Source organism: Symphalangus syndactylus, chromosome 18 (genome assembly GCF_028878055.3).
Source record: "Symphalangus syndactylus isolate Jambi chromosome 18, NHGRI_mSymSyn1-v2.1_pri, whole genome shotgun sequence".
NCBI classification, from domain to species: domain Eukaryota; kingdom Metazoa; phylum Chordata; class Mammalia; order Primates; family Hylobatidae; genus Symphalangus; species Symphalangus syndactylus.
The window spans coordinates 16,363,956-16,388,267 of NC_072440.2; the positions used below are offsets into that span (position 1 = coordinate 16,363,956).

At 52.2% G+C, this 24,312-nt stretch overlaps 1 protein-coding gene across 2 annotated transcripts in view; it reads left to right on the forward strand.

The window, feature by feature from the left end:
- The first annotated feature begins 3,867 nt into the window (after nt 1-3,867).
- Nucleotides 3,868-24,312, forward strand: part of SCUBE1 (signal peptide, CUB domain and EGF like domain containing 1) — a 140,002-nt gene continuing 119,557 nt past the window's right edge. For both annotated transcript variants that reach the window (XM_063622901.1, XM_055253153.2), the window contains exons 1-2: nt 3,868-4,000; nt 7,846-7,977. In XM_063622901.1, coding sequence (XP_063478971.1) covers nt 3,913-4,000; nt 7,846-7,977 — 220 coding nt within the window. In that variant the 5' untranslated portion in view covers nt 3,868-3,912. The remainder of the gene's footprint in view (nt 4,001-7,845; nt 7,978-24,312) is intronic.

Sequence of the window (24,312 nt, forward strand, 5' to 3'; positions counted from 1 at the left end):
ATCTATGTAATGACATTTTATGCTGGCAGAGAACTTTATTTTCTGAAAGAACTTCCACAACTGTTATTAAGCAAGAGAATTCTTCATGAGGAAGTTTTTAAATTGTGAAGTGTTCTTAACTGGTTGTATACTACTACCATCTGCTACTATTAGTAACAGTATCAGTACTAGCAGTAGTGATAGTAGTAGTAAGAATAATCATCGCATGTCCTAAGGGCTTTATGTACAAGATCTCACTGAAGCCTCCCCACGGGTGAGTGGAAAACACTAGCTAGCATCACTCTCATTTTACTGATGAGAAAACTGAGGTTTGGAGAGCTTCCACACCATTTCTGCTGTTTGAATCTTCCCGACAACTCTAAGAGGTAGGTCACCTATAGAGAGGAGGAACTTGAACCCACAGAGATGTCAGTAGATTTAATTAAGGTTACAGGATGTGGTCTGGGAGCAGACCTGCCGGGTCCAAGGCCTCTGGCTTTCCCAGTGCTGAGGACTGGGGTCGGCCGCTGGGGTTGGGTCCGAGAGGGTGTACCTGGAAGGAAGCAAGAGGGGAGCTCACCTCCTCTCCCTCCTCTTCCACTGAGACCTGTGTGAGGCGTCACCAGGGGGAGCCAAAGGGCCCCAGGTCAGCCACTCTGGGCCCCTGAGGACTGCCATCCTGCTGGCTGGACCAGCTTCCCCACCGGGGCACTGAGGTGGAGGTGGGCAGGACGGAGTAGGCAGTTGGATTCACTCTGAAGACCCCGTCAAATAGCCAAAGATTTGGCTTAAATCCTCCTTGGCTTATTGTTCCTTTTTCCTGGAGCAATAAGAATGATCAGTTAAATGATGTCTGCCTTGTTTCTTTGTTCGTTCATTCACTCATTTAGCAATAATTTCTTAGGCCCCAACTAGGAGCTGTGGCCTCAGATATAGATCAGCTGCAAGCCCTGCCCTTGAGAACCCCCAGTCTAGGAGGAGACAGAGGTAAAACCCAGAGCGAGCCGGGCTCTGATGAGGTAACTCCAGGGGACTGTGGAAGCCCAGAGGAGGCCCCACACCCAGCTGGAGGCAGAGGTCAGGGTATGGGCAGAAGAGGAGGGGTGGGCCCTGTGAAGAAAGGAAACCAAGGGTGCTCCTGGCAGGGGAAAGCGTGCAGGCTCTGGGGTGCGAAAAATAGGACAGCTGTGGGGTTCCCTCTGCAGCAGTTTGGTGAGGCTGGGGACTGTTAGAAAGATGAGAGATCATAAAGCTGAGTCATCCCTTACATCCCAGAGGGGTAAAAGGTGCCTTGTTTGCCACACAGAGAGCTCATAGGTCATTTGGAGGTGACACGAGCCATAGCGTGCTCCCTGCCAAAGTCACTGTGCAATTCAGCAGCCTTTGGCCTCCACTATCCCAGCTTGGCATCCAGAGGTTCCAAGTCATCCCGTGCTGGAGTCCTGGCTATGGGTTCCCACCTGCCAGCCCACCCCAGTGCAAAACAGACTCACCCGTTTCTGCACGCAGCACTCCAGCACATCGCTATCATGTGCATACAGTGCTCTGCAGTTTCTAAGATGCTTCCAGAACATTCTCTGGCTCACTTATTCAGTCCTCACCTTCTCTCATGGACCTTGGCAGACTCTCTATTTGTTCTTCTTGTCCATTAGGCAAATCTCCCCTTTATGTTCTGTGCCCAGCCCAGGTCACCTGTCCTAAGAGGCCTCCCTGATGGCGCCCTAGGGCAGAAGTGACCTCCTCTTTCTCTGCCCCACAGGCCGCCTCCTTTCCTTCACCTGTGAGGGGCTTACAGGTGTGTCTTCTCTCCATTTCCCTCCTCCTCTGCTCGCTGATTCTTCCACATAGACGACAGCCGCCCTGAAGAAACCACTTTCTCTCTGTCTGCACACCTTAGAGGGTGTTAATTCACCAGCAAACTTGACCTGAGCAATCACTTGGGGGCAGGCTGGGAACTACAACTTGGTACAAGGGAGAGCTACCTCTGGGCTGAGGGGTCACGGATTAACCTGCCTCCATTCCTGCCTTGATTTGTGGGGACGGAGCCTGGAAGAAGATTCTCCTGCCGCCATCAAGCTTGAGGGGCACCTGGCCAGGGCTGGGGGGACCCTAATGACCAGGCACATTAAAGGGCATTGTTTCAAGTAGGTCAGAGCCCCCTGGAAGAACCTCCCCCACCACCTCACACTGTTGCCCAATGCACAAGATAATATACGTGGTTCTGAGGGAACTCCCCCCCACCGCCGCCCCACAGAAACTCAAAGCTACACAACTGATGGGGACAAAATAAAGCCTGTCAACAGCATCTCCCAAATTAAACCAGCAGCCTGGAGCAGCCATGCAGACCGAAATGTCTGGAGCAATGGGGTGGGGGCTCAGTGGAGACAACAGGCAGTGCTTCCTTCTTTGGGCATCTCTGGACCCCCCACACCCCCGATCCCCACGTAGAGGACCCCTTGCCTCGGCCACCAGGCACGTGCCACAAGCTGATGTGAAGTCAGATGGGGAGTGAGAGCTGGCTGGACACAGATTTAACCTTCCAGGGCTGAGGAGCTCATCTACAGTAGGTCGGATGAGGGCGTGAAGAAGCATGTGTGAGCGTGTGTGTGCTGGAGGGTGTGAGGGTGTGAGGCTGTGTCTGAGTGATTGCACGTGACAGCATGTGTCTGCATGTGTGACGGTGTGTGTGTGTGTGTTGGGGGCGGGAAAGGGAGCTGGTGTGGAGGGGCTCAAACTGGTGCAGGCAGAGTGGACAAAAAAAGAGAAAAGAGTTGTCTTTGAGTCGGGCCTGGAGAGCAGGAGAAGAAAAAAGAATCTCTTATTGGTGGTTGTCAAGGAGATGGGCCTTGGGGTTTGCTGAACTTTCTTCCCTTAAAGCGTCCTGCCTGGAGCTGAGAGGGGCCATTTATTTCCAGCCGCCCCTCCCTCCCAGGCCTGGTGGGACCAGACCCGAAGCCGACCCTCGCCAGGCGTCAGGTGTGGACCCCAGGCAAGGCCAGAGCAGTTCCTGGGTCTTCGGACCGGGATGCCCGCCCCGCCCCTCCTCCTGGCCCCGCCGGGTCTGTCACTGGGGGAGGCCCCAGCCTCGCATTCCGGGCAGCGAACTTCGCTGGCCGAGGTCAGCCCCATGCGGGGGCCTCGCGCGGGACCGACCACCAAGGGGCATTGTCCGCCCCGGGCGCCCGCCCGTTTCCAGACGCAGGTCCTGCGGCCGCCCCGTGACAAGCACACTGACGGGCCACTGTCCTTTGACGAGTGCTAAAAAGTTCGTTTGTTTTGAACGTCAATTTTCAAGCGATCTTCACGAGGTTTTCCCGCCCGGTTCGCTCGCTGCTGTCTCGCCCGCACTCGACCCCCAGTAGGTGCTCAAGAAACGTCTAGCAAACGGCGGCGCAGGCGGGTCTGCTCTGCGCGCTGGCGCGTTTCACTGCCCACGGATGGCGGGCGACCTCGCGGGACCCCAGGTTAGCAGGATCCCCGCCCCCGAGGCTGCCGCCGGGCCGGGAGGGGCTACCCCAGAGGGGCGTCCACGCTCGACGGCGGGGGCCGGGGCGCCGCGGGCAGGGGAGGGCGCAGCCTCCGAGCAGCCCCAGCCTGGCCGAGACCCCGCGCCTAGCGAGCCGGCCGGCCAGGCCCCCACCCCCCACCTGCCGCCCGCTCCAGGGGAAGGGCCCCCCCACGACGCCCGAGCCCCCCTCTTCCCGAGAGTGCCGGAGGCCGGCGCCCATTGGCCGGCCCTGGGCGACGCCCCGCCCCCCCGACGCCACGGGCCAATGAGCGCGCGCTGTCAGCTCATCAGCCGGGCCGGCAGGGCGGCTCGGGAGCCCGAGCGGTGGCGGAGCGGCGAGCAGCGAGCAGCGCCTGCGGGAGCGGCCGGTCGGTCGGGTCCCCGCGCCCCGCACGCCCGCACGCCCAGCGGGGCCCGCATTGAGCATGGGCGCGGCGGCCGTGCGCTGGCACTTGTGCGTGCTGCTGGCCCTGGGCACGCGCGGGCGGCTGGCCGGGGGCAGCGGGCTCCCAGGTAAGCCCCTGTTCGAGGTGGGGGGCGGCGGGCGCGGGGGACGCGGGAGGCCGAGGCGCAGTCCCGGAGGGCTTCTTCCCCGCCGATCCCGAGCTCGCCCCGCGCGGCCCCGCGCCCCCTGCCTCTTTGCAAAGTAACTTCTGGGGCCGGCCCGAGGCGCCCCCTCCCCGCAGCCCGGGCGGCCGGGGCTCCTGAGCCCGGCGGGGCCGCAGCAGGGGCGGGTGGGCCGGGGCCCCGGGAGGGGAAGGGCGAGCGCGGGAGCGAGGAAGAAAGGCGGCGGTTCCCGGGGGCCCCGCGTGCGGACCGGGGCGGGGCGGGACCCCGAGCGCAGAGGGGCGCTCCTCCGGGGAGAGGGGGCGCGGGGCGGGGCGGGCGGAGGGGGACACGCCAGGAGGTGGACGGCGAAAGGGACGGACCGAGAGACCGGGACGGGGCGGGAGGTGCGGGACAGACGGACAGAAGAGCAGGCGCCGAGGAAGCAGACAAAAGGAAGCCCGGAGAAAAGACAGATGCGGAAGGGTAGAGAGGAAGCCCGCACGGCCCGGGGAAGGAGGAGGAGGCCCGAGGACCAGGAGGAATCAAGAGGGACGGTCCCACCGATGATAAGGGAGAGAGACAGGAGACCGGGGACAGATGGACGCCGGAGAAAAACGGGGTTAGGGGGGGCGGTGAGAGGGAGACCGGGAAAGAGAGAGGGACAGAGATGCCTGGAAAGCCGCAGACGAGGGACCGTCTGACAGGATGGGGAAGAGAGACAGAGGGAAGGAAGGCAGAGGAGACGGAAGGACAGACACAGGGAGGAGAGTCGGTACACGGGACGTCGGTGGAGCAGACCCAGGAAGGGGAGGGGGAGACCCGGAGGCCACAAGCCCAGGCCCGTGGGTTTCACGGGGACCCCCCCCCTCCCACCCCGTCCCCTCCTGCTCTCTGGCTGTCTTCAGGGGCTTCCCGAAAAGCTGGAGTCACATTCTCTCCTCCACATCATCAGGGGCGCTTCCTCCGGTGCTCTGCTTGGAGGGGGAGGCAGGGGGAGGGTCCTGCACATCCTTCCCGGCTCCCTGAGGTCTGGTTTGGGTGGCGTAGGGTCTGTTCCTGGTGGCTCCGCGTGCCCCAAGTGAGGATGCTGGGCCAGTGAGACTCTTCCACAGCAGCACCCCTCCTGGAAGCCTAGCCCTGCTGCCCCATCCCCCTTGGGTCTGTGGGTGTCTCTCCCAAGCTTTGGGGTCCCTCACCTCTGAGTGACTGTTTCTGGGCATGCCTATCCCCACCTATGTCCCTCCTGATGTCTCTCTGTATCTGACTCTGTCTCCTCCCTGACCCCCTCCGCGGAAGCCCTGTGGCTGTGAAACCCCAGCAGCCTGTCACCAGCATAAGCAAACCAGAGTCAAAGGGAGCAGCCTGTGCTGGGAGGGCTGGGTCGCCCTGCAGGGGAGTCTCCAGCCCAGACAGGAGCGGGAGCATGGCAGAGAACCGATGGGGACACTTGGCTTCTCCACCTCTCTCCTCAAACTCCCATGTCCTCTCCCCACACTCCACACCAAGGACACCCAAGTGTTTAAAGGTGTGTTGGGAGATAGCTTCACCCACCCCTCATCAACATCCATCCATTTCCATCCCAATGAAGACACCTGCCTACGTGGGAGATTGGGGGTGAGGGCACAAGGGGCTCCTGCCCCTCATTCCTACATACTGGCCCCTGGGAAGTGGGAAGAGCCATATCTGTGGCCCACTGCCCCTGCTGGTCCTGTCTCAGAAGTGACCCCAGTCCTCCCAAACAGAAGCCTGGAGATGGGCCCTCTCTGGCCTCTGGGTCCCTGCCTTAGAGGCAGTGCCACTCCTGCACAGTGTCCTTCTGTTGCCACTTCCCCAGAAGGCCCTCATGGATGTTCCTGCTGGCCCAGCCATCCAGTTGCCGACTGGGCCCCCTCCAGTCCCTGCCTTCTTGTCCTCTTTCCACTCTTCCCCTGGGCAGCTGTCTAGGACAGGCCGCCCACCTGAGCAGACATAGCCCCCCTGAAAAGCAATGCCACCTGCCATGTGTGTGCACACGCGTGCACGCGTGTGTGTGCAGGGGGGGTCATGCTGTTGTGTTTCTTTTTGATGCCTCTCTTCCTTCAGGGGTGGGCAGAAGACTTAGAGGCTGGGGCAAAGAAGGAGGAGCCCTGGGGGGCACGGATCTCATAGGCCCCACTGGCAGATTTAGAACCCAGATATTATCCAGGGGAGAAATTTAGAGTGGACACTCTTGGGGACCGAGCAATCTAAAGTGAGACCAGAGGCATGAAGAGATGGGGACATTCCGAGCTTACCCCTGGGGTGCTGCCCTCATGGCAGCTGCTGAGAGTTCCTTGCACTGCTGCACTCCTGGGTCCCTTCTGTCTGTCTGTCATGTGTCTGTATTTCATGCATTGCTAGCTAGAAGTCACATGGCACGTAGGAAAGCTCATTCTGTGTCGGAGTCCAGTCTCTGCCCCAGTGAGCCACTGACCCATAACAGATTTCACCTCACTGGGCCTCAGTTTCCTCATCTGTAACCTGAGGAATCAACCTGGATTATAGCTACAGCTCTTATCTGTGCTGAACTGTGCCCGACAAGAGGCAGGTCCTCTCCCTGCCTGAACTGTGTTTGTGTGTGTGTGTGTTTGTGTGTGTGTAAAAGAGACAGGGAGAGAGGCTTGGGGTGTGTAGATGGAACAGATACACAGAATCTATTTTGCACGGTTTGCCCCAGCAGCTGTCCCAGACTGAAGGTGTATATGTGTTGGGGGCGGGAGGTGGAGAGTGTCGGGAGCCCTCAAAGCCTACACTGAACTTGCATTTATAAGTTGGGATATGAAAACCAGGTTCACATGTGCATTTCCGAGGAGGGAGGACCATGGGGGGAGTCAGAACCATGGATGGGCTCAGGTTAGCCCAGCTGAGGGTGTGGTTCTGCCACCAGACACTTTGGTGTGGGGGCGTGGAAGCCAGATGATGAATCTTGTGTTTCCACAGGCTAGGGGCAGGGTGGGATCCCACGTTCAGGTGACCTGCAGGAGCCTCCTGGCATGGCCTTGGTGTCCCCTTCTGGAACCCAAAGGGGCTGCATTTAAACTCCTCCAAGGACCCTCCTGGCTCTAAATTCTAGAATGAGGAGAGTGGGGGGAGGGTTGGAGCTATGCTTGTGGTGAGGTAGAATGAGAGAGTAGGGGAGGATCGGGGCGATGCTTGTGGGGGGATAGAGTGAGGAGAGTAGGGGAGGGTTGGAGCGATGCTTGTGGGGGAATAGAGTGAGGAGAGTAGGGGAGGGTTGGAGCGATGCTTGGTGGGGGGATAGAATGAGGAGAGTGGGGGAGGGTTGGAGCGATGCTTGTGGGGGGATAGAATGAGGAGAGTGGGGGAGGGTTGGAGCAATGCTTGTGGGGGGATAGAGTGAGGAGAGTAGGGGAGGGTTGGAGCAATGCTTGGTGGGGGATGGAATGAGGACAGTGGGGGAGGGTTGGAGCAATGCTTGTAGGGGAAGTAGGACAGACGGAGGAGGAGGTTCTTCTTCACTATCTCCTTAAGCCTCAGTTTTCTCAGTTTTCCCATCTTTTTAGCGGAACAATAGCTCAATGGGATTGTTGCAACAATAAATCAGGCCAAGCGTATTGATAGCATTGTCCCTGCCACAGAGTAGCTGCACTGCACCAAAGATGCTACCAGTTGCCACTTGTCACACCAGATTGTCCTGTGACAGCTGTTATTGCCAATGAACCCACTGATCAATGGACGGGCAAAGGCAAGTGCTCCCCTGCCCTACACCATCGGCCGCCTGCCCCGGGGCCACACCTTACCTCTTGTTCCCCCCACACCCCTACCCACAGGGTCAGTCGACGTGGATGAGTGCTCAGAGGGTACAGATGACTGCCACATCGATGCCATCTGTCAGAACACGCCCAAGTCCTACAAATGCCTCTGCAAGCCAGGCTACAAGGGGGAAGGCAAACAGTGTGAAGGTGAGTCCAGCCCGGCCCTCCCGGCCAGACCCTGAGGCTGTCAGGCTGCTGTAGGTGGCCGATGCCTGCCCCATTCATCACCAGCTGGGGCTGAGCCTCCGGCACCACCACTGTGGTTGCTGACAGCACAGGCTTCTCTCTGCCTCAGGAGGGAGGCAGTGAACTTTTCGGGAATGCTGGCTGCTTCCCTGGAAGGGTGGAGTTAGAGTCATGGGGTGCCTGATTCTCAACTGGGCTTGAAACTTTCTGTTCTTTTTAAGAAATTGGCTGGGTGTGGTGGCTCACGTCTGTAATCCCAGCACTTTGGGAGGCCGAGGCAGGCAGATTACCTGAGGTCAAGAGTTTGAGACCAGCCTGGCCAACATGGCAAAACCCCATCTCTACTAAAAATACAACAAATACAAAAAAAGTTAGCCAGGCGTGGTGGCGCATGCCTATAATCTCAGCTACTCGTGAAGCTGAGGCAGGAGAATCACTTGAACCCAGGAGGCGGAGGTTGCAGTGAGCCGAGAGAGCGCCACTGCACTCCAGCTTGGGCGACATACAAGACTCTGTCTCAAAAAAAAAAAAAAGAAAAAGAAATTAAGATGAAGCATTGAATGAGATATTTGTGCATCTGTCCTTGACTGGCTATATGGGGGTGGAATGCAAAGACCTGGGCTTGCCCCCCGACCCCCAAGGTCCCTAACGTCAAGTTCAAAACCACCCTGTAGGTCTCTGTCTTGAGTTCCAGTGCTTGGACAGACACTGGTGGATTTGTGCCATCTGTCTGTCTATCCAGCCTTTCTGCCCTGCACCTGGGGAGCTGGTTAGACCTCCTGCTATTAAAAACTGCCTCCCCAGCAGGCTAAAAGTTAGAGAGAAAAGAGCAGCTCTGGCTGCGTTTGGTGCCAGGACTCTCCAAGCCCATTGGAACTTTTGGGGTTTTTGTCCATGAGAGTCTGCATGGCCGTCCTCACCCCATGGGTCTGGGGCAGGACTGGGCATCTGGGGGCTGGAAATAGCTCTCTCTGAGACAGACAGACACCCCTGGATGGGATCGCTGATCCCAATCTTCCCTGTCTGCACCCATCGTATAAATGAGGAAAGCTGAGGCTCAGACAGGAGAAGCATCTTTTGCAAGATTCCCATGTTCACAGTGATATGATAAGGACTGAAATCCAGGTCTTGTAACTCCCACTCAATGACTCTGGCAGCTAGTTTTCTTCTCCCTGTGCCCTGCCAGCTGAATTTTTCCAAGTTTGATATTTGTATTAGGAAAGTGACATGTGAGCACAGGATGGGTCCCTGTTCTTTCTGTATAAGGCGTTTACAGGGCTAGAGTTTTGTGGACCAAGCAGCCACGCCTCCCTGGGATGCTGGTGGTGTTTATCCTTCGCATTTGTTGAGCATTTATTTAAGGCTGAGTGCTGGGCAGATGACATTGCCCTGGATCATGCCTAGTTGGGTAATATTCCTGGCACGCTCAGGGCCCAGAACCCAAAGTGGGGAGCTGGTGCCTACCCACAGACCTCTGGAAGGAGGCCAGGCTGGAGGCACACAGAGGAGGCTATGAGTGAGAAGCCTGGTGGGGCGGCTGGCCCAGCTGCTGGCAGGGCCAGAGGTTAGTTCACTGGTTCGAGTGGTACATATGAGGCCGTGCGTGACCGTTTTCCGACCCTCTACTCTGCCTCCCAGACCCAGTGTCCCGGAAAGGCGGGACCATGGTTGACCCCCCATCTCTGCTGGTTTAAACCACTGACTTGGCCTCTTCCTTCCCAAGCCCAGCTCCTCCTTAGGCCCTCTCCTGCTGTCCCCTGCCCGGGAGGCCTTACCTGTTTCCCTAAAATTTTTCGGAGTTCAGCTTTAACTCCCTACTCTGCTTGACCCCCGAGTTAGGAGTCAGACTCTTGTCCCAGGCCCAGCTCTGCTGCTCACTGGCTCTGCAGGCTTCATGTTCTCATCTGCTAGAAAAGGAAATTGTTTTGTCCTGCTGGGTATGAAGATGAGACAAGAGGAGGCTTGTGAATGTGCTTCGGAAACTGCCAGGGGTCTCCTATCTCTCCAGCCAAATTCGGGCCTCCGCCCTTCACATCCTGAAACACTGAACAACACCTCTGTCCTGGTACGTGCGCACACACACACAGACACACACACAGACACACACACACGCACGCACACACACTTGGTTGCTCTATGTTTGTGAGCCCCAGCTCAGATTTTCTGCCTGCCTGGAGCTCCTTACCTTCTTTCTGTATCCTGTCTAAATCTGAAGGCTAATCATTCTTTAGGTTTGCCTCCTCCAGGAAGCCTTCTCTGATACCTCCACTTATATACACATACTTACACATGCACACACATGCATGCTAGACTGCATTGGGTACCTACCCTGCTCCCAGAGGCTTCTGGGCTTCCCTCCACCATCACACTTCTGACTCTGGGTCATAATTACTTGTCTTGGTCCCCCACAGAACTGTGAGCTCATTTATTGAGGGCCCACCATAAGCTTGCTGTAGGGGCCACCATACCGAAGCTGTCAAACTCAGGCCATGCTCCCAGGAGCTCCCAGTGAGCTCCTCAATTAGAGAGGGCTTTTACATTTGTAGCCATGTTCCCAGCTCATGAGGCAGGGCCTGGCACTAGCACGGGTCTGCAGAAAACGTTTAGTCTGAGTTGGCTCTCCTTTGCCCAGACTGGACTTCACATCAGATGAGCAACCTGTAAGATATCCACAGAGGGGAGTGTGGAGCGTGGGGTCTGTGGAAGGGCTCGTTCTGGCCCTGGTGTCATCTTGACCCTGTGCAATGAGAGACAGGAGAGTAGAGACAAGGCTGGTCTCTTCAAGGGGAGCCTGGGTTGCAGCCCACCTCTCATGTGAACATTTGGGTGGTAATTTGCCCTCACTGAGCCTTAGTTTCTCCTTTGGTTGTGCGGGCCAAAAATACTCCCCATCACAGGTCAGCCTGAAGATTGAGTGAGGCACAGTATAGTGCACTGGGGGTTGGCATCCAATACACAGTAGGCACTCATTCCGTAGAGTGTGCTCCATATACAGATGGCAAGGTCTTCACCGTGATCCTGTCATTATCATCATCTGCATTATCACCATCATCATTATCATAATCATCACCATCATCACCATCATCATCATCACCACCATCATCATCACCATCATCATCACGATCATCATTATCATCATCACCATCATCATCACCATCATCATTATCATCATCACCATCATCATTATCATCACCATCATCATCATCACCATCATCATTATCATCATCACCGTCATCATCACCATCATCATTATCATCATCACCGTCATCATCACCATCATCATTATCATCATCACCGTCATCATCACCATCATCATTATCATCATCACCATCATCATCATCATCACCATCATCATCACCATCATCATTATCATCATCACCATCATCATTATCATCATCACCATCATCATCACCATCATCATTATCATCATCATTATCATCATCACCATCATCATTATCATCATCACCATCATCATCACCATCATCATTATCATCATCACCGTCATCATCACCATCACCTGTTCTCACTAGCTGTCAAAGTGGTTTCAGGCTCAAATGAGACTATGAATGGTGAAGACCTTTGAAAATCACTCAGTTATGCATACCTGGGAGGTGACAGTTATGGTGCAACATAGTCCTTGCTCTCCAGGAGCTTGTGGTCTGGTGAGGCTGCATGAGCTGGAAATTCCTGATAACAGACTTAGGGTAGCATGGGTCATGAATCAATGTCTGTTGAGTTGCCATGTTAACAGTATGAGAATAATTGTTAGGAACCAAGAGGAGGACATCGTTTGGTTATGGGCTCCCTAAACCCTTAGTGAGTGAGTGTTGGCATGGATTCTGGAGGCCTGTGTGGACCCTGTCCTTCTAGCACTCTGGTTTTCTCATCCCTGGGGACCTACCTACAGCCATCAATTTGAATCAAGTCAGCCTGCCAGAGTGCTCACATATATACCTCATACCCCCAACACATAAACACGGAGAACCATCAGATCCCTGCTGGCTTCTCTGGGAGGACTGTGGAGAGACAACTGGGGGCTTTGAAATCTGAAGGGGCACCATGTGCAACAGTGGCCCGAGGGAGCTGGGAAACCATCCAGATGTTCACGTCCTCGGTTTACAAATGGAAAAATGGAGGCCCAAGGGAGCTGGGAGACCATCCAGATGTTCACATCCTTGGTTTACAGATGGAAAAATGGAGGCCTGAGGAGGGCAGGGTCTTTCCTGGGCGGGCACTAGAGCCCAGGTTTGGCAGACCTGTTTCTCCACACTGTGTTTCTGCAGATGGTTATTCCTATCTGTGGCTTTCTGTTCTGAGAAGAGGGCGTTAACAGTCTCTATTAAGGTCAGCATAGGGGTTAAAGCATTGACTTTGGTGCCAGATGGCTTGGGTTCAAATCCTGCCCGTGTAGCCTGGGCAAGTTATTTAACCTCCATTTGTTTATCTATAAAATAGGCATAATATTAGTACTTATTTCACACAGATAGTGTGAGAATTAAATGAGTTAATGTATTTAAAGCCTTTGAACATAGCCTGGTAGGATGCTGTATATAAGCACTAGCTGCCCTTACTGTGATGATGATGGTGGTGCTATTGATGATGAGGGTGATGGGGGTGATGATAACGTCGATGGTGATGATAATGTTGGTGGTGGTGATGATAATATTGATGGTGGTGATGATAACGTTGATGGTGCTGTTATGGTGCTGTTGATGAGGGTGATGGTGATATTGTTGATGATGGTGCTGATGAAGATGATGAGGATGATGTATCTGATCATCATCATCGTCACTATGTTGATGTCAATGATCACAATGTTGTTCAAGATGTGAAAGAACTAAAGCTTTGTCTTCAACAATTCCTGGGACCTAAAATGGTTGGGAAATGAGGTGTTCTGGTTCATCGACTGTTCGTATAAACCATATGCATATACCTATATCCCCACAGAGGTGAACGGTCAGGTGTGTCATTCACAGATGGCTGCTTATCGAGAATGTACAATAAAAAATACATAGGAACAAAGACTTTCCTTTGTTCAACTAAGCCTACTTCGGGGATGGCAAATATGCTGTCACCTTCTGCCATAGCAGGCATTAATAATCAATCACTGCACCCTCCAGTCATTTTTGCAGTAGATGAAACTTGCTTTCCCTCCCTGGGCTCCTGCATCTGCAGGTCCTGAGCTGGAGTGGGGTTCTGCCGAGGCTGGGGTTGGAGTCTTGGAGGCAGTGAGCCCCATGTCCTGCAGATCTCACTGACTGTGCTCTTTGCTGTGATAAGCATAGAGGACGGACTCTCAGCAGAGCATGGCCCCAGGACATGGCTGCCACATTCTCCCCAGTTCTTCACCAACATGCTGAGTGTTTGCTTCCAGACATCCTGCTACATGCTCCATGTCCATGATCTCATTTAATCCTCTCAAGAACCCTACCAGATAGGGACTATGCCTTCCATTTTTCAAGTGAGGAAACTGAGGCATGGAGAGGTAAAGTGACTGGCCAAAGGTCACACAGTTGATAGAGGAGAGCTGGAATTTAAGCCCCAAACTGGCAGTTCCCAAAGTCTCTCCTCTTGACCGCTGGGTGATACTGCCTGCTTTTAACTGGCTGTCCCACAGGGACTGTCAGCTCTGTCTTCACCAACTAATCAGTGCCCAAAGCGTACTTTCTCTATCGTTTTCACAACCCGAGCCTGGGTTGTGGGAAGCCCGATGTGAGGCTGACCAAGCCTCTTACCCACTTCACCAGGTCACCTTGAAACTTCTGCTGCTTGCAAAATCCCTGTTAGCAAATCCAGCCCTGGAGGCCATCTGCCCCCGATTCTGGGAATGGTTTCTTTTCCCACCTTCAGGGGCAACTTGCCTCATGGCCAGTGGACATGTGTGATGATGCCATGGCCTCCACGTGTGCAGACATGTTGCATCTGTGTCCAGGAGTGGCCTGGGGCCCCCTGCGGTCAGCCTAATGCCGGTAGAGAGCTTGCTGTAGCCAGACGGGTGAGTGCCTCAGACAGCCAGGAAAGGCTCTGAGCAGGGCTGGGGATAAGGCACTGTTTTCTTGATTGAATCTGAAGTACCTTGAGGCAAACTCATGGCTGTGTGGAGTTGGAAGAAACTTCAAAGGGCGTTGAGGCAGCCCCTGTGAGTGACAGCTGCTGCCCCTCTTTGCAGTCCACCCCAGGTCCATACACACCACCATTTTAGCCCATGCCACATTGCACTTAGGTTTTCCCATGTCTCCTCCTGGAATGTGAGCTCCTCAGAGACCGGATCTGGGACCTGTCAGCTCCCATCCCTGGAACCTAAGGACTGGGCCTGGCACAGGGTGTGGAAGGCATTTGCTAGATGAAAGGGTCACCTCCTCCAGGAAGCCATCTCTGGTCCCCCAGACAGGGGAGTTATCAGCTGTGAGCATCCTCACTCAGTGCTCCTGCCACACTAGATTGTGAGGACCCATGTAACTTCCCTCAGGGCTGGGCCCAGAGCTGGTGTTGGTGGACAGTGAATGACCCTTATCCATGCTGAGAAGACCCAGGAAGGCCTCCCAGAACCTCACAGATTCTGAGGGTTCTACAGATGAGGAAGCAGAGGCTTGCACAGAGAGAGAGCTAGTCTGAGGATAACTGGTGTGGACCAATGGCAGAATTCGCCTGGGGAAACTGGGTCCAGAGAGGTCTGTCTCTAGCCAGGCCTCCCAGCTAAGAGGGAGCAGGGCCTGGGTTTTGTCCCGTATCAGCCAAGGGGTCCCAGCATCTGGCCAAGCCCCCATCAGCCCATGGGAAAGCAGTAGGGGAGGCTCCTTCACTATGGAGGGATCGAGGGGGCTGTACAGCCCCTCTGCTTCTACAGGGACTCGCTCCCTTGCTGCTGCTGGCTGGTCTGAGACAGGACCTGAGAATGGGGCGGTGGGGGGGCTGGAAGCTACCATTTGTGATACCATTATTATTTTGATTTATTTTAGAGTTGGGACCTCGCTGTGTTGGGAGCTATTGTTGTTATTTCTATTTGTTTTTGAGATGAAGTCTTGCTTCGTCACCCAGGCTGGAGTTCAGTGGCTCAATCTCGGCTCACTGCAACCTCTGCCTCCTAGTTTCAAGGGATTCTCACGCCTCAGCCTCCCAAGTACCTGGGACTACAGGTGCGCACCACCATGCCCAGTTAGTTTTTTGTATTTTTAGTAGAGATGGGGTTTCACCATGTTGGCCAGGTTGGTCTCGAACTCCTGACCTCAAGTGATCCTCCTGCCTCAGCCTCCCAAAGTGCTGGGATTATAGGCATGAGCCACCACACCTGGCCATTTTTTATCCATCCCTCCCTACCCAGCCTCACTGTCTTTTTTTAGTTCCTCAAACTTGCCAGCTTGTTCCTACCTCTGGACCTTTGCACACTCCGTTTCATCTTGCCTCTCCATTTAGCTAAGCGTGTGCATCCCCGGCTCATCCGGCCCCTGGGGCATGGGCCTTTCAAAAGCCACCAGGCCAGTCCCGCACTGGCCTCCTGGTCCGAATTAACCAGGCCTGTTTGTGCTTATTCTCCTGAGGGGGCAGGCTGGGGGTGAGGAAGGGGCATTTCACCCCCTTTAAATGCTTCAACTCATTTAACCTTAATTGCCTTGTTTTCATAGACATTTGCTAGGGAAAAGGACCAAATTATAGCTTGAATTGGGTCCTACTAATCTTAATTAAAAGCTCTCGTTTATAATCAGGACCAGGCCCCAAACGAGGAGCAAACCGCCCTCAAATGGCTTGTTTAAATAACTAAGACCCTCCTGATAATCACTGTTTAGTCTGAACCAACAGCACACATCACCCCTTCTATGTGTACTTAATTTTTTAGACCATTTATTCAAGTGGTTTATTCCACTTGCAAGTTCCAACTCGGGCCTTTTCCAAAATGCTATAATTAAAACTCTTGGGGGAAATAACTTTTTTGTTTGGGCCACAGTATATCAAATATATTACTATGTTCCTCTTTTTGTGTGAAAAGGAAAAACATGACAACCTTATGGCTGTCAGAGATCACAAAATTAGCGTGTATGTAATGAATGTAAATAGTCACTTCCTGAATTTTATATCCCCAGGGTCTACTTGTCAATCACTGAAGTTAGGTAGATTACAGAGCATGTTATTAAAGTGTTTTAACAAAATTCCTAATAACATACTCAGTGATCCATTTAGTTTAACATCAGAAAAAAAAAAAATCTTAAAACCAATTTGGCCTTGTTAGGAAATAATGTCCATGACCCTATTAAATCATTTTCATCATCATTATTACACACTTTATTGAAACTCCAGATAAAATTCTGCTTTTTGGGAGGCCAGGAAAGGCAGTAGGAGGTGGGAGGCTTGAGGGGGAGAGAAGGGGAAATTCTTCTCCTTCAAGTCTTAAAACATGCAATTATGCATGCTAACATGTGCGCTGCCGAAGATGAAAGTGCTCAAGTCCAGCAGACCAGCAGGAAGGAAGAAATTGGATGTGACTTAAAATTCCAAGTTGCTGTCAGCTAGCAATTAGGCAATGTTGCTTGCCAGCTCTGCTGCAGAGTTTAGGCCTCTTGCAGAGTTCTTGGAGCCAATGTCCATTTTTAGGAGGAAAAATAAAAAGCTCATGCGACTGCATTTAAACACTGGAGGCAAGTTCACCCCTGAGCCTCAGTTTGCCCATCTGTAAAATGTGTGTGCACTGGACTGGATTCAGTTGAGTATCAAGAATGTTCACAGAGCACCTACTCTGTGCCAAGCTTGGTGCTGGGGCCAAAACATGTTTCCTGCCTTTGACCTGCCTTGTGGGAGACACAGATCGGAAAAGATGTGATCATAATAGGATGTGGAAAGTGCAGCAATGAAAATACAAACGAGACAGGATGAAGTGGAGAAAGTGTATATCTCTGCCCGAGGAGGGGAAGAAATTCAGGAGGGCTTCTTAGAGGAGGTATCCTCTGGGCTAAGTTAGAAAAGCATAGCAGAAGCAGGTCTCTGATGCTCCTTCCAGCTGTGATGGTCAGTGGAAGCATTTGTAGCAAGGATTTAAAGGCCTGCCTTTCGGTCCCTCCTAACTCCGTGAGCCAGTGGTGACTTAACCGTTCTGAGCCCTGGTTTCCTCATCCATCACATGGGAGCCACAACACCTGCCTTAGAATGTGCATTTGAGTAGAGATTTGAGGAGGGAGGGGGCCTCGCTGTCTGTGAGAATGTGTTGAAGGCTGCACTAGTGTCTGCATGTTGAGTTTTTTTTTTTTCTCTAATTCCCCATTTCTCCCAGGGTTAGGGGTCTCTGCCGCCACCTCCCACCCTCCATGTCCTCCAGCTCCCCAGGCAGCAGCCCCTCTCTGCCCCGCCCCCTTCCTCTGGGCCCTCTCGCCTCCTCTTAGCTGCTTCTTATTACAGTGGCTGTATTTGTTTTTCCATCAGAGGAATGCTAACCAGCAAAAACCATTATTTCTAAGAAAATAAACCGTGGACTTGTGTGCCTTTGAATGCTACTGAAATGGATGACGGCCTTCCCTAAAGGCCTTGAGACAAAGAGGGCTCGGGGCCTTGCGTGAACGGGCAAGGTCAGGAGGTCTCAGAGGGTGCTCCGAGACGGGCTTCCAGATGGGCCAGGGCTGCAGCCTCTGGCTAGAAAGAGTGTAAAACCCCAGCCAGCTGGTTGGACGCCTGGCCTAGGTTAACAGCAGCTGCTGGTGTCGATCACTCCCCACTCCCTCCAGGGTCTTCAAGGTGCACCCCTCTCTCCAGGAACCCCCATGTCTTCTGTCTAGACCTCCTGCCTCTCATACAGAGGGGAGTGGAGCTGGGAGCGTGTCCATGGAGACCGGGTTCCAGCCCTGTGTGGCCTGGGCCAAGTCTGTGGGCCTCTCCGGCCTTTGCATCCTGCCATCAGAGTTCAGCGGGGGCAGGAGATCTCAGGCCCCTGGGACCCTCACTGTGGGCAGCTCCTTCCTCAGGGTGCTCCTCGTTTCCATGGCGCCCAATGCTGGCCTCAGTCTGTCAGCTTGAGGGGTGGGCTTCAGTGGGGCTTAGCCAACTGTCCCTTCCCACTGCCAGCCCTGTGGGCAGACCTGGGCCTGGCCGGTCCGTGGCAGGAGCAAATGAGTTTGTGTGCATCTGTATCTGGGTCATTCCCCGCTCCAGGCTGGCAGCCCCTTGTGGCCAGGGCCCAGGCTAAGGGCAAGGGGCCTGGCCCAGGACAGCACTGGCATGGGAGGGAAGAAGGCAGGGAGATGGCCTGATCCTTCACAAGGCCTGCGGGCCCCAGATTCCTGGTTCACAGAGATGCCATCTTCTCTAGACAATTGTGTCAAGGTGAGGAAGGTAGAGTCTGGGACCAGCCTGCCCAGGTTCAAATGTTGCCTTCACCACCTTCTAGCTGGGTGATCTTGGGAAGGACACTTAAGTTTTCTGAGCCTCACTTTCTTTTCCTATGAGTCATGGGAAGTGAAGACCTTTCTGCCTGGCTGTAGGGAGGATCAAGCCAGTTACCATCAAGATGGTGCCTGGTGCGGAGTTGCCACTGCTGTTATTTTTATTACATTGGAGAGGAAGTTCACCCGGGGATTCGGAGAGAAAGGGAACGAAAGCGAATTGCACCAGGCCAGCTCGGGCCCTGCCCACTGCTGGATCCCGAGATGAGAGAAAGAAGCCCGAGCTGAGAACCCTGAGTTCAAGTTGCCGTGAGCCCCCGATCTGCTGAGATTTGTCTTTCAACTCCCTTCTTTGGGCCTCAGTTACACCTTGATAAAATCCGGGGTGCTCTGGGATCCAGCTTACCAATTCTGAGGGCCGGCCCAGGTTTTCAGGCAACTTCCTGTTTGTGATTGTCATCCTGAGCTCCGAGGTGGCTGGGCCTGTGGAGCAGCCCCACAGGGCCTGCAGTTTTTGGGTCTCGGGCCTCTCCTTGGCCTTTCCCTAAGGGGATGGGGGAATGACTGCCTGTAATTGGCAGGAGGGTGGAATAGGGGCCTTGACTGAGGCTGGAAGAACTAGACTCAAGCCTGGAAGCTTCCCTGCGGTCTCTCCTGGCTTCCATCACACACGCGCCAACGGCTCCGTTTTCACTTGACCAGGCTGCCTCAGCGACTGTTAGTCCTGATGCCAGAGCCCAGGAGCAGCCCCCAGCAAGGGCTTCAGGGCGTTTTTGAGGGAGAAAGGAAATAATTAACTGGTCTTTGTCACATCGGTTTGGTGGGAAATCTCCCCTGCTTCTTGGGAGCAACACACCCCACTGTGACCCCAAGCTGGGCAGGTGGCATTTGAGGTCAGTTCAGAGCCAACCTCCTTGTGGTTTCCCTTCATCCAGGCAGAGATCCCTGGAGATGCAACCAGCCCACAGGAGAAGAACACCGACAGCATCAGCTTGTTTGACTTCTATTTTTAAACAGCTTTATCGTGATATAATTCACATACCATACAATTCACTCATTAAAAGTATACAATTCAATGCCTTTAGTATATTCACATTGCCAGTCCATTACCACAGTGTTAGTATCTGTTTTATTTATTTTATTTTATTTTATTTTATTTTATTTTATTTTATTTTATTTTATTTTATTTTATTTTATTTTATTTGAGACAGATTCTTGCTCTGTCATCCAGGCTGGAGTGCAGCAGCACGATCTCGGCTCACTGCAACCTCCGCCTCCCGAGTTCAAGCAATTCTTCTGCCTCAGCCTCCCGAGTAGCTGGGATTACAGCTGTGCACCACCATGCCTGGTTAATTTTTTGTATTTTTAGTAGAGACAGGGTTTCACAATGTTGGCCAGGTTGGTCTCAAACTCCTGACCTCAGGTGATCCACCCCCCTCAGCCTCCCAAAGTGCTAGGATTACAGGCGTGAGCTACCCTGCCCAGTCCAATGTTCGAATCTTTTCATTACTCCAAAAAGAAACCCCATGCTCCTTGACCATCCTCTACCGCCCCCCAAGTCTTCAGCCCCTCCAGTGTTAGGAAACCTCTCATCTGCTTTTTGTCTCAGCAGATTTGGTTTTTCTGAAGACTTGATGTAAATAGAATCATCGACTATGTGATCTTGTGACAGAGACATCACTAACTCTGAAGTCAAGCTGCCTGGCTCCCTTCCCGGCTCCCCTTGCATTTGCCATGTGATCTGAGGCAGGGCAGGCAATGTCTCTGAGCCTTGGTTAGCTGCTGTGAGACAGAGATGGTGGTACCCAGCTCTGGGGGCAGTCCTGTGTGTGGGGCCTGCAGACTGCCTGACGTGTCATGAGAGTCGGTCAGCAAGGCCACCGTCACGATTGTTCATTCATGCAATGCCCAAAGGATTCCTTTGAACATGCTCGGGCTCTGCTCGGTTCTGAGGCTCAAGCTGCACAGGACACGGTTCTCATTCTCATGGATTTGCAGCATCAAAGGACACAGACACAAGCAAGAATAATGCTAGTGCCTGCTTGGGCTGGGGGAGGGGCTAGATCTGTCGAAGATGAGCAAAAGCTTCAGGGAGGAGGTGATGCTGGGGCTTAGGATGCAGAGGTGAGTAGATGCTTGTGGAGGGGAAAGAGCTCCAGGCAGAGGGAACAGCATGAGTCAAACTGTGGAGGCCTGAAGCCACATAAGGGACTGGGAGAGGTCACTGAGCAGCTCCAACCCCACGGTTATCTTGAATCACAGAGTGGGAAGCAGGAGGGAAGCTTCCCACCCTCTGGCTGAGCCATGGTCATTGTGTGCAGTTAGGAATGAAAAAGTATATAGATTTGTGTTAGTTTTACATGCCCTTTGACCTTTCCCGTAATTAACTGCTGGGCCCACTTCTGGCATTGTCTCTGCAGAAAGGAAACCTGATCGATGGATGCCAGGGGCCCTCAGAGAGCGGGTCTCATTACTCAGTCATTACAAACCCAGAGCTTAACCCCGAGCCACCGGAGACAGGGGCTTAATCCTTCCTGCTAGGCAGCCCAAGAAACTACCTTCCCTGGAGCATAATTAGCCAACAAACCGGATTAAGATTTATTCATCAATAAGGACTCAACTTCCTAAGCCATACATCTCTCCCCGAATGGTTGCCTGATCTAAGGAGGGCACGGTTTTTCTTAAAGCCCTCAGACAAAGGAGAGGACGTGCTAGCGCCCAGCCAGGAAAGGGGTCTTTGTTAGAGCGTTTGGTCTCCACTGTTCTTGAGGAATGTCTAGAAAAATGCCAATTTCAGGGGGAAATGAGAAGACATTTTCAGTAATGATCTCTGAGAGTAGAGAGTGGGATGCTTTAAAAATCCTTAATTTTGAGAAGGTTCCTAGTCAGTCCTGATTTTGAGGAAAATGCCCTCAAATAGTATTAAAATAAAATGAAAAGGCTCTCTGATTCATTGCACTAGAATCTTTTAGAATCTAGACACCACAGAATAAATGTATATTTTATGAAGCAGCAAGAATCAATTTTGAATTAAATGATTAAAAAAAAAAAACACCTCACCCTATATGGGTTCCAAACCTGCGTTGCTGGCACGGAAGTACAGCTATGGGGTTGTGTGTGCGCGCACTGCTTTTCAATATACAAAAAGCGGAGCTGGGTGACCTTTCAAAAATTCCATAATGAGCAGTTCTCTATGCTGCATTTCTCTGCTCTATTAGATGCTGGGAGCTGTCTTCTGTTGGGAATTGAGTTTTCATTAAAAAAAAAAAAAAATCCAAGCAGGGGAAGGAACAGGGATGCTTGGAGTGAATTGCTGGACTTCTCATCTCCTGTGCTCAGGGCTCTGAAAGCTGGGCAGGTCTTTCGTCCTGCCCACTTTCTCCATTCATGTGAGCCATCCCTGTCACCAACCCTCCTCAACCTCAAGGGTAGGTACAGATCTTGGAAATAAAAGTAATAATACCCATGACATCTCTTCCCCACTTTTCTCCTTAATGACTTTTTGGATCATTAAACACTTTTTTTTTTTTTTTTTGAGACAGAGTTTTGCTCTTGTTGCCCAGGCTGGAGTGCAGCAGCGCAATCTTGGCTCACCGCAACCTCCACCTCCCGGGTTCAAGTGATTTGCCTGCCTCAGCCTCCTGAGTAGCTGGGATTACAGGCAGGCACCACCACGCCTGGCTAGGAGCATGAAGCACTTTTTTAAAATATTCATCTCACACACCCCAAGGATGTGGCTCCAAATGCGGGAATAGAGCCTGCACTTGAATGCAACCACTGGCTGGGGGCCTGAAGACAAGGTCCTCAGCAATGCTGAGCCTCAGCCTCTTCTGTGTGACAGCAGCTCTTACCCTGGCCTCACACGCAGCTGCCTCACTCCAATCTCTGCCTTCATCATCCCACGGCTGCCTTCTCTCTGTGTGTCTGTGTGTCTTCACATGGTATTCTTCTCCCTATATGTCTGTGTCCAATTTCCCTCTTCTTAGGACAGCAGCATTGTATTAAGGCCCACCCTAATCTAGTATGACCTCATCTGAACTTGATTACATCTGCAAAGACCCTACTTCCAAGTCAGATCACATTCTCTGGTCCTGGGGGTTGGGACCTCAACATATCTTTTTGCGGGGACACAATTTAATCCACAACAGCCCTTTAACAATAAACACCCATAGAGCTGTGCTCTATCCCCTCCATTGCTTTACCATCTCCCCGCTCCACCCGCCTGTTCCTCGTTCTCTGGCTTTCAGTCCTGAAAAAGTGGTCTGAGCCTGATGAGTGTCTTGGAGGTCTGTGGTGCCTCTTCCAGGGGCGGCAACTCCTGGATGTGTTTTTATAATAATAAGTCCACTTGCTTTGGCAGATTTTTTTAGCTGGTGTGTTTGTGTGTTTATCTCTTATGTATTAAAGGAGGAGGCTTACATGATTTTAGAAGAAAAATTCAAGGTACAAACATGGAAAATCAGGGAAGGTTTGGTTTAGGAGCCGACATCCTCCATCCAGAACACTGGGAGATAAAGCTAGCTGCCACAGCAGGCCTGGGGGTTGGAGAGGAACTGGCTGTTCTGAGAGATGCACAATCTGGGAGAACTAATTGGGGATGGATTAAGGAAAGAAATGCAAGCAGCAAATATCCCTGCACTCTCCAGCCCACTGGCAATTACTGTGGCCTACCTTATGGGGAGTCAAAGGCAGGAAATGGCTAGAGTTGTTTTATTGACTATTCAACAATATCTTTATAATGCCTTTTGGGTATGGTGATCAGATAGTTTATCATTTTAATAATGAAAAAGTTAATAACTGCTGTTAATAATTACGCCCCGACAACAGGCATAAACTGGAACCATGCCGGGAAAATTAAAGTGTATGATATTCTCTAACCAGGGGAAGACATTCCCTAACTAGGAGGTCTGAGGTTTCTCAGACCTTACCACCATTAAAATAGCCAGTTGGGTTACATTTTATAGATGCAGCAGCTCTATAACTGATTGTGTTTCTTTCTTTGTCTTGGCATTTAGGAAGCTCACAGCCCACCTTCTGTCATTGTGCTACAATTATCAAACGTGTTTTTGTATATTTTCACCAGCTTTATCTTATTCTTCAACCCTCATTTATTTTTCTTCATCCTGACATCTCATTCTATTTGAAAAAAATTGTTGTATGTATTTTGTAAGCTGTTTGGATGGATATTTGAAGGAATCAGTGAGTTCATAGAAGTTTGGATGGATGGATGGGTAGGTAGGTATTTGAATGTGTGTGTGTGTGTGTGTGTGTGCATGAGCATGAGTGTAGGTGTGTTTGGATAGAAGGGTGGGTATTTGAATCAACGAATATAGAGATGAGTAGCTAAGCACTTGGATGGATGGATGGATGGATGGATGGATGGATGGATGGATGGATGGATGGATGTTTGGATGGGTCAGTGCTTAGATGAATGGAAGGATAGGCATCTGGTTGAATATTTAGACAGATGGATGCATGCATGCATGTTTGGATGTATGGGTGAACATTTGGCTGGATAAATGGATGGGTGAATAGGTGATTGGAGAAATGGAAGGGTGGTCAGCACACTGGATATTTAGATGGATAAATTTTAGCACAAATAGATAAATGGAAGAATGGTTGGGTAGATATTTGAATGGATAGGTTGAGGGTGAGTAAATGGATGGATAGTGAAAGGGTAGATGGGTGTTTGGATGAAAGGATGCATGGCTGGCTGGTTGGTTATTTGGGTAGATAGATAGGCATACACACATGTGTGTATGTGTGTATGTGTATAGACAGATGCAGAACAAGTAGAAGGATAGATGGGTAAATGGGTATTTGGATGATTGGATACTACTTTCTCAGTACACAGTATAAATGTGCCAAGGGTGAAATATTGTATCATGTATAAAGCATTTTGTCAATGACTGGCATGTCACAGGCATTCTAACTT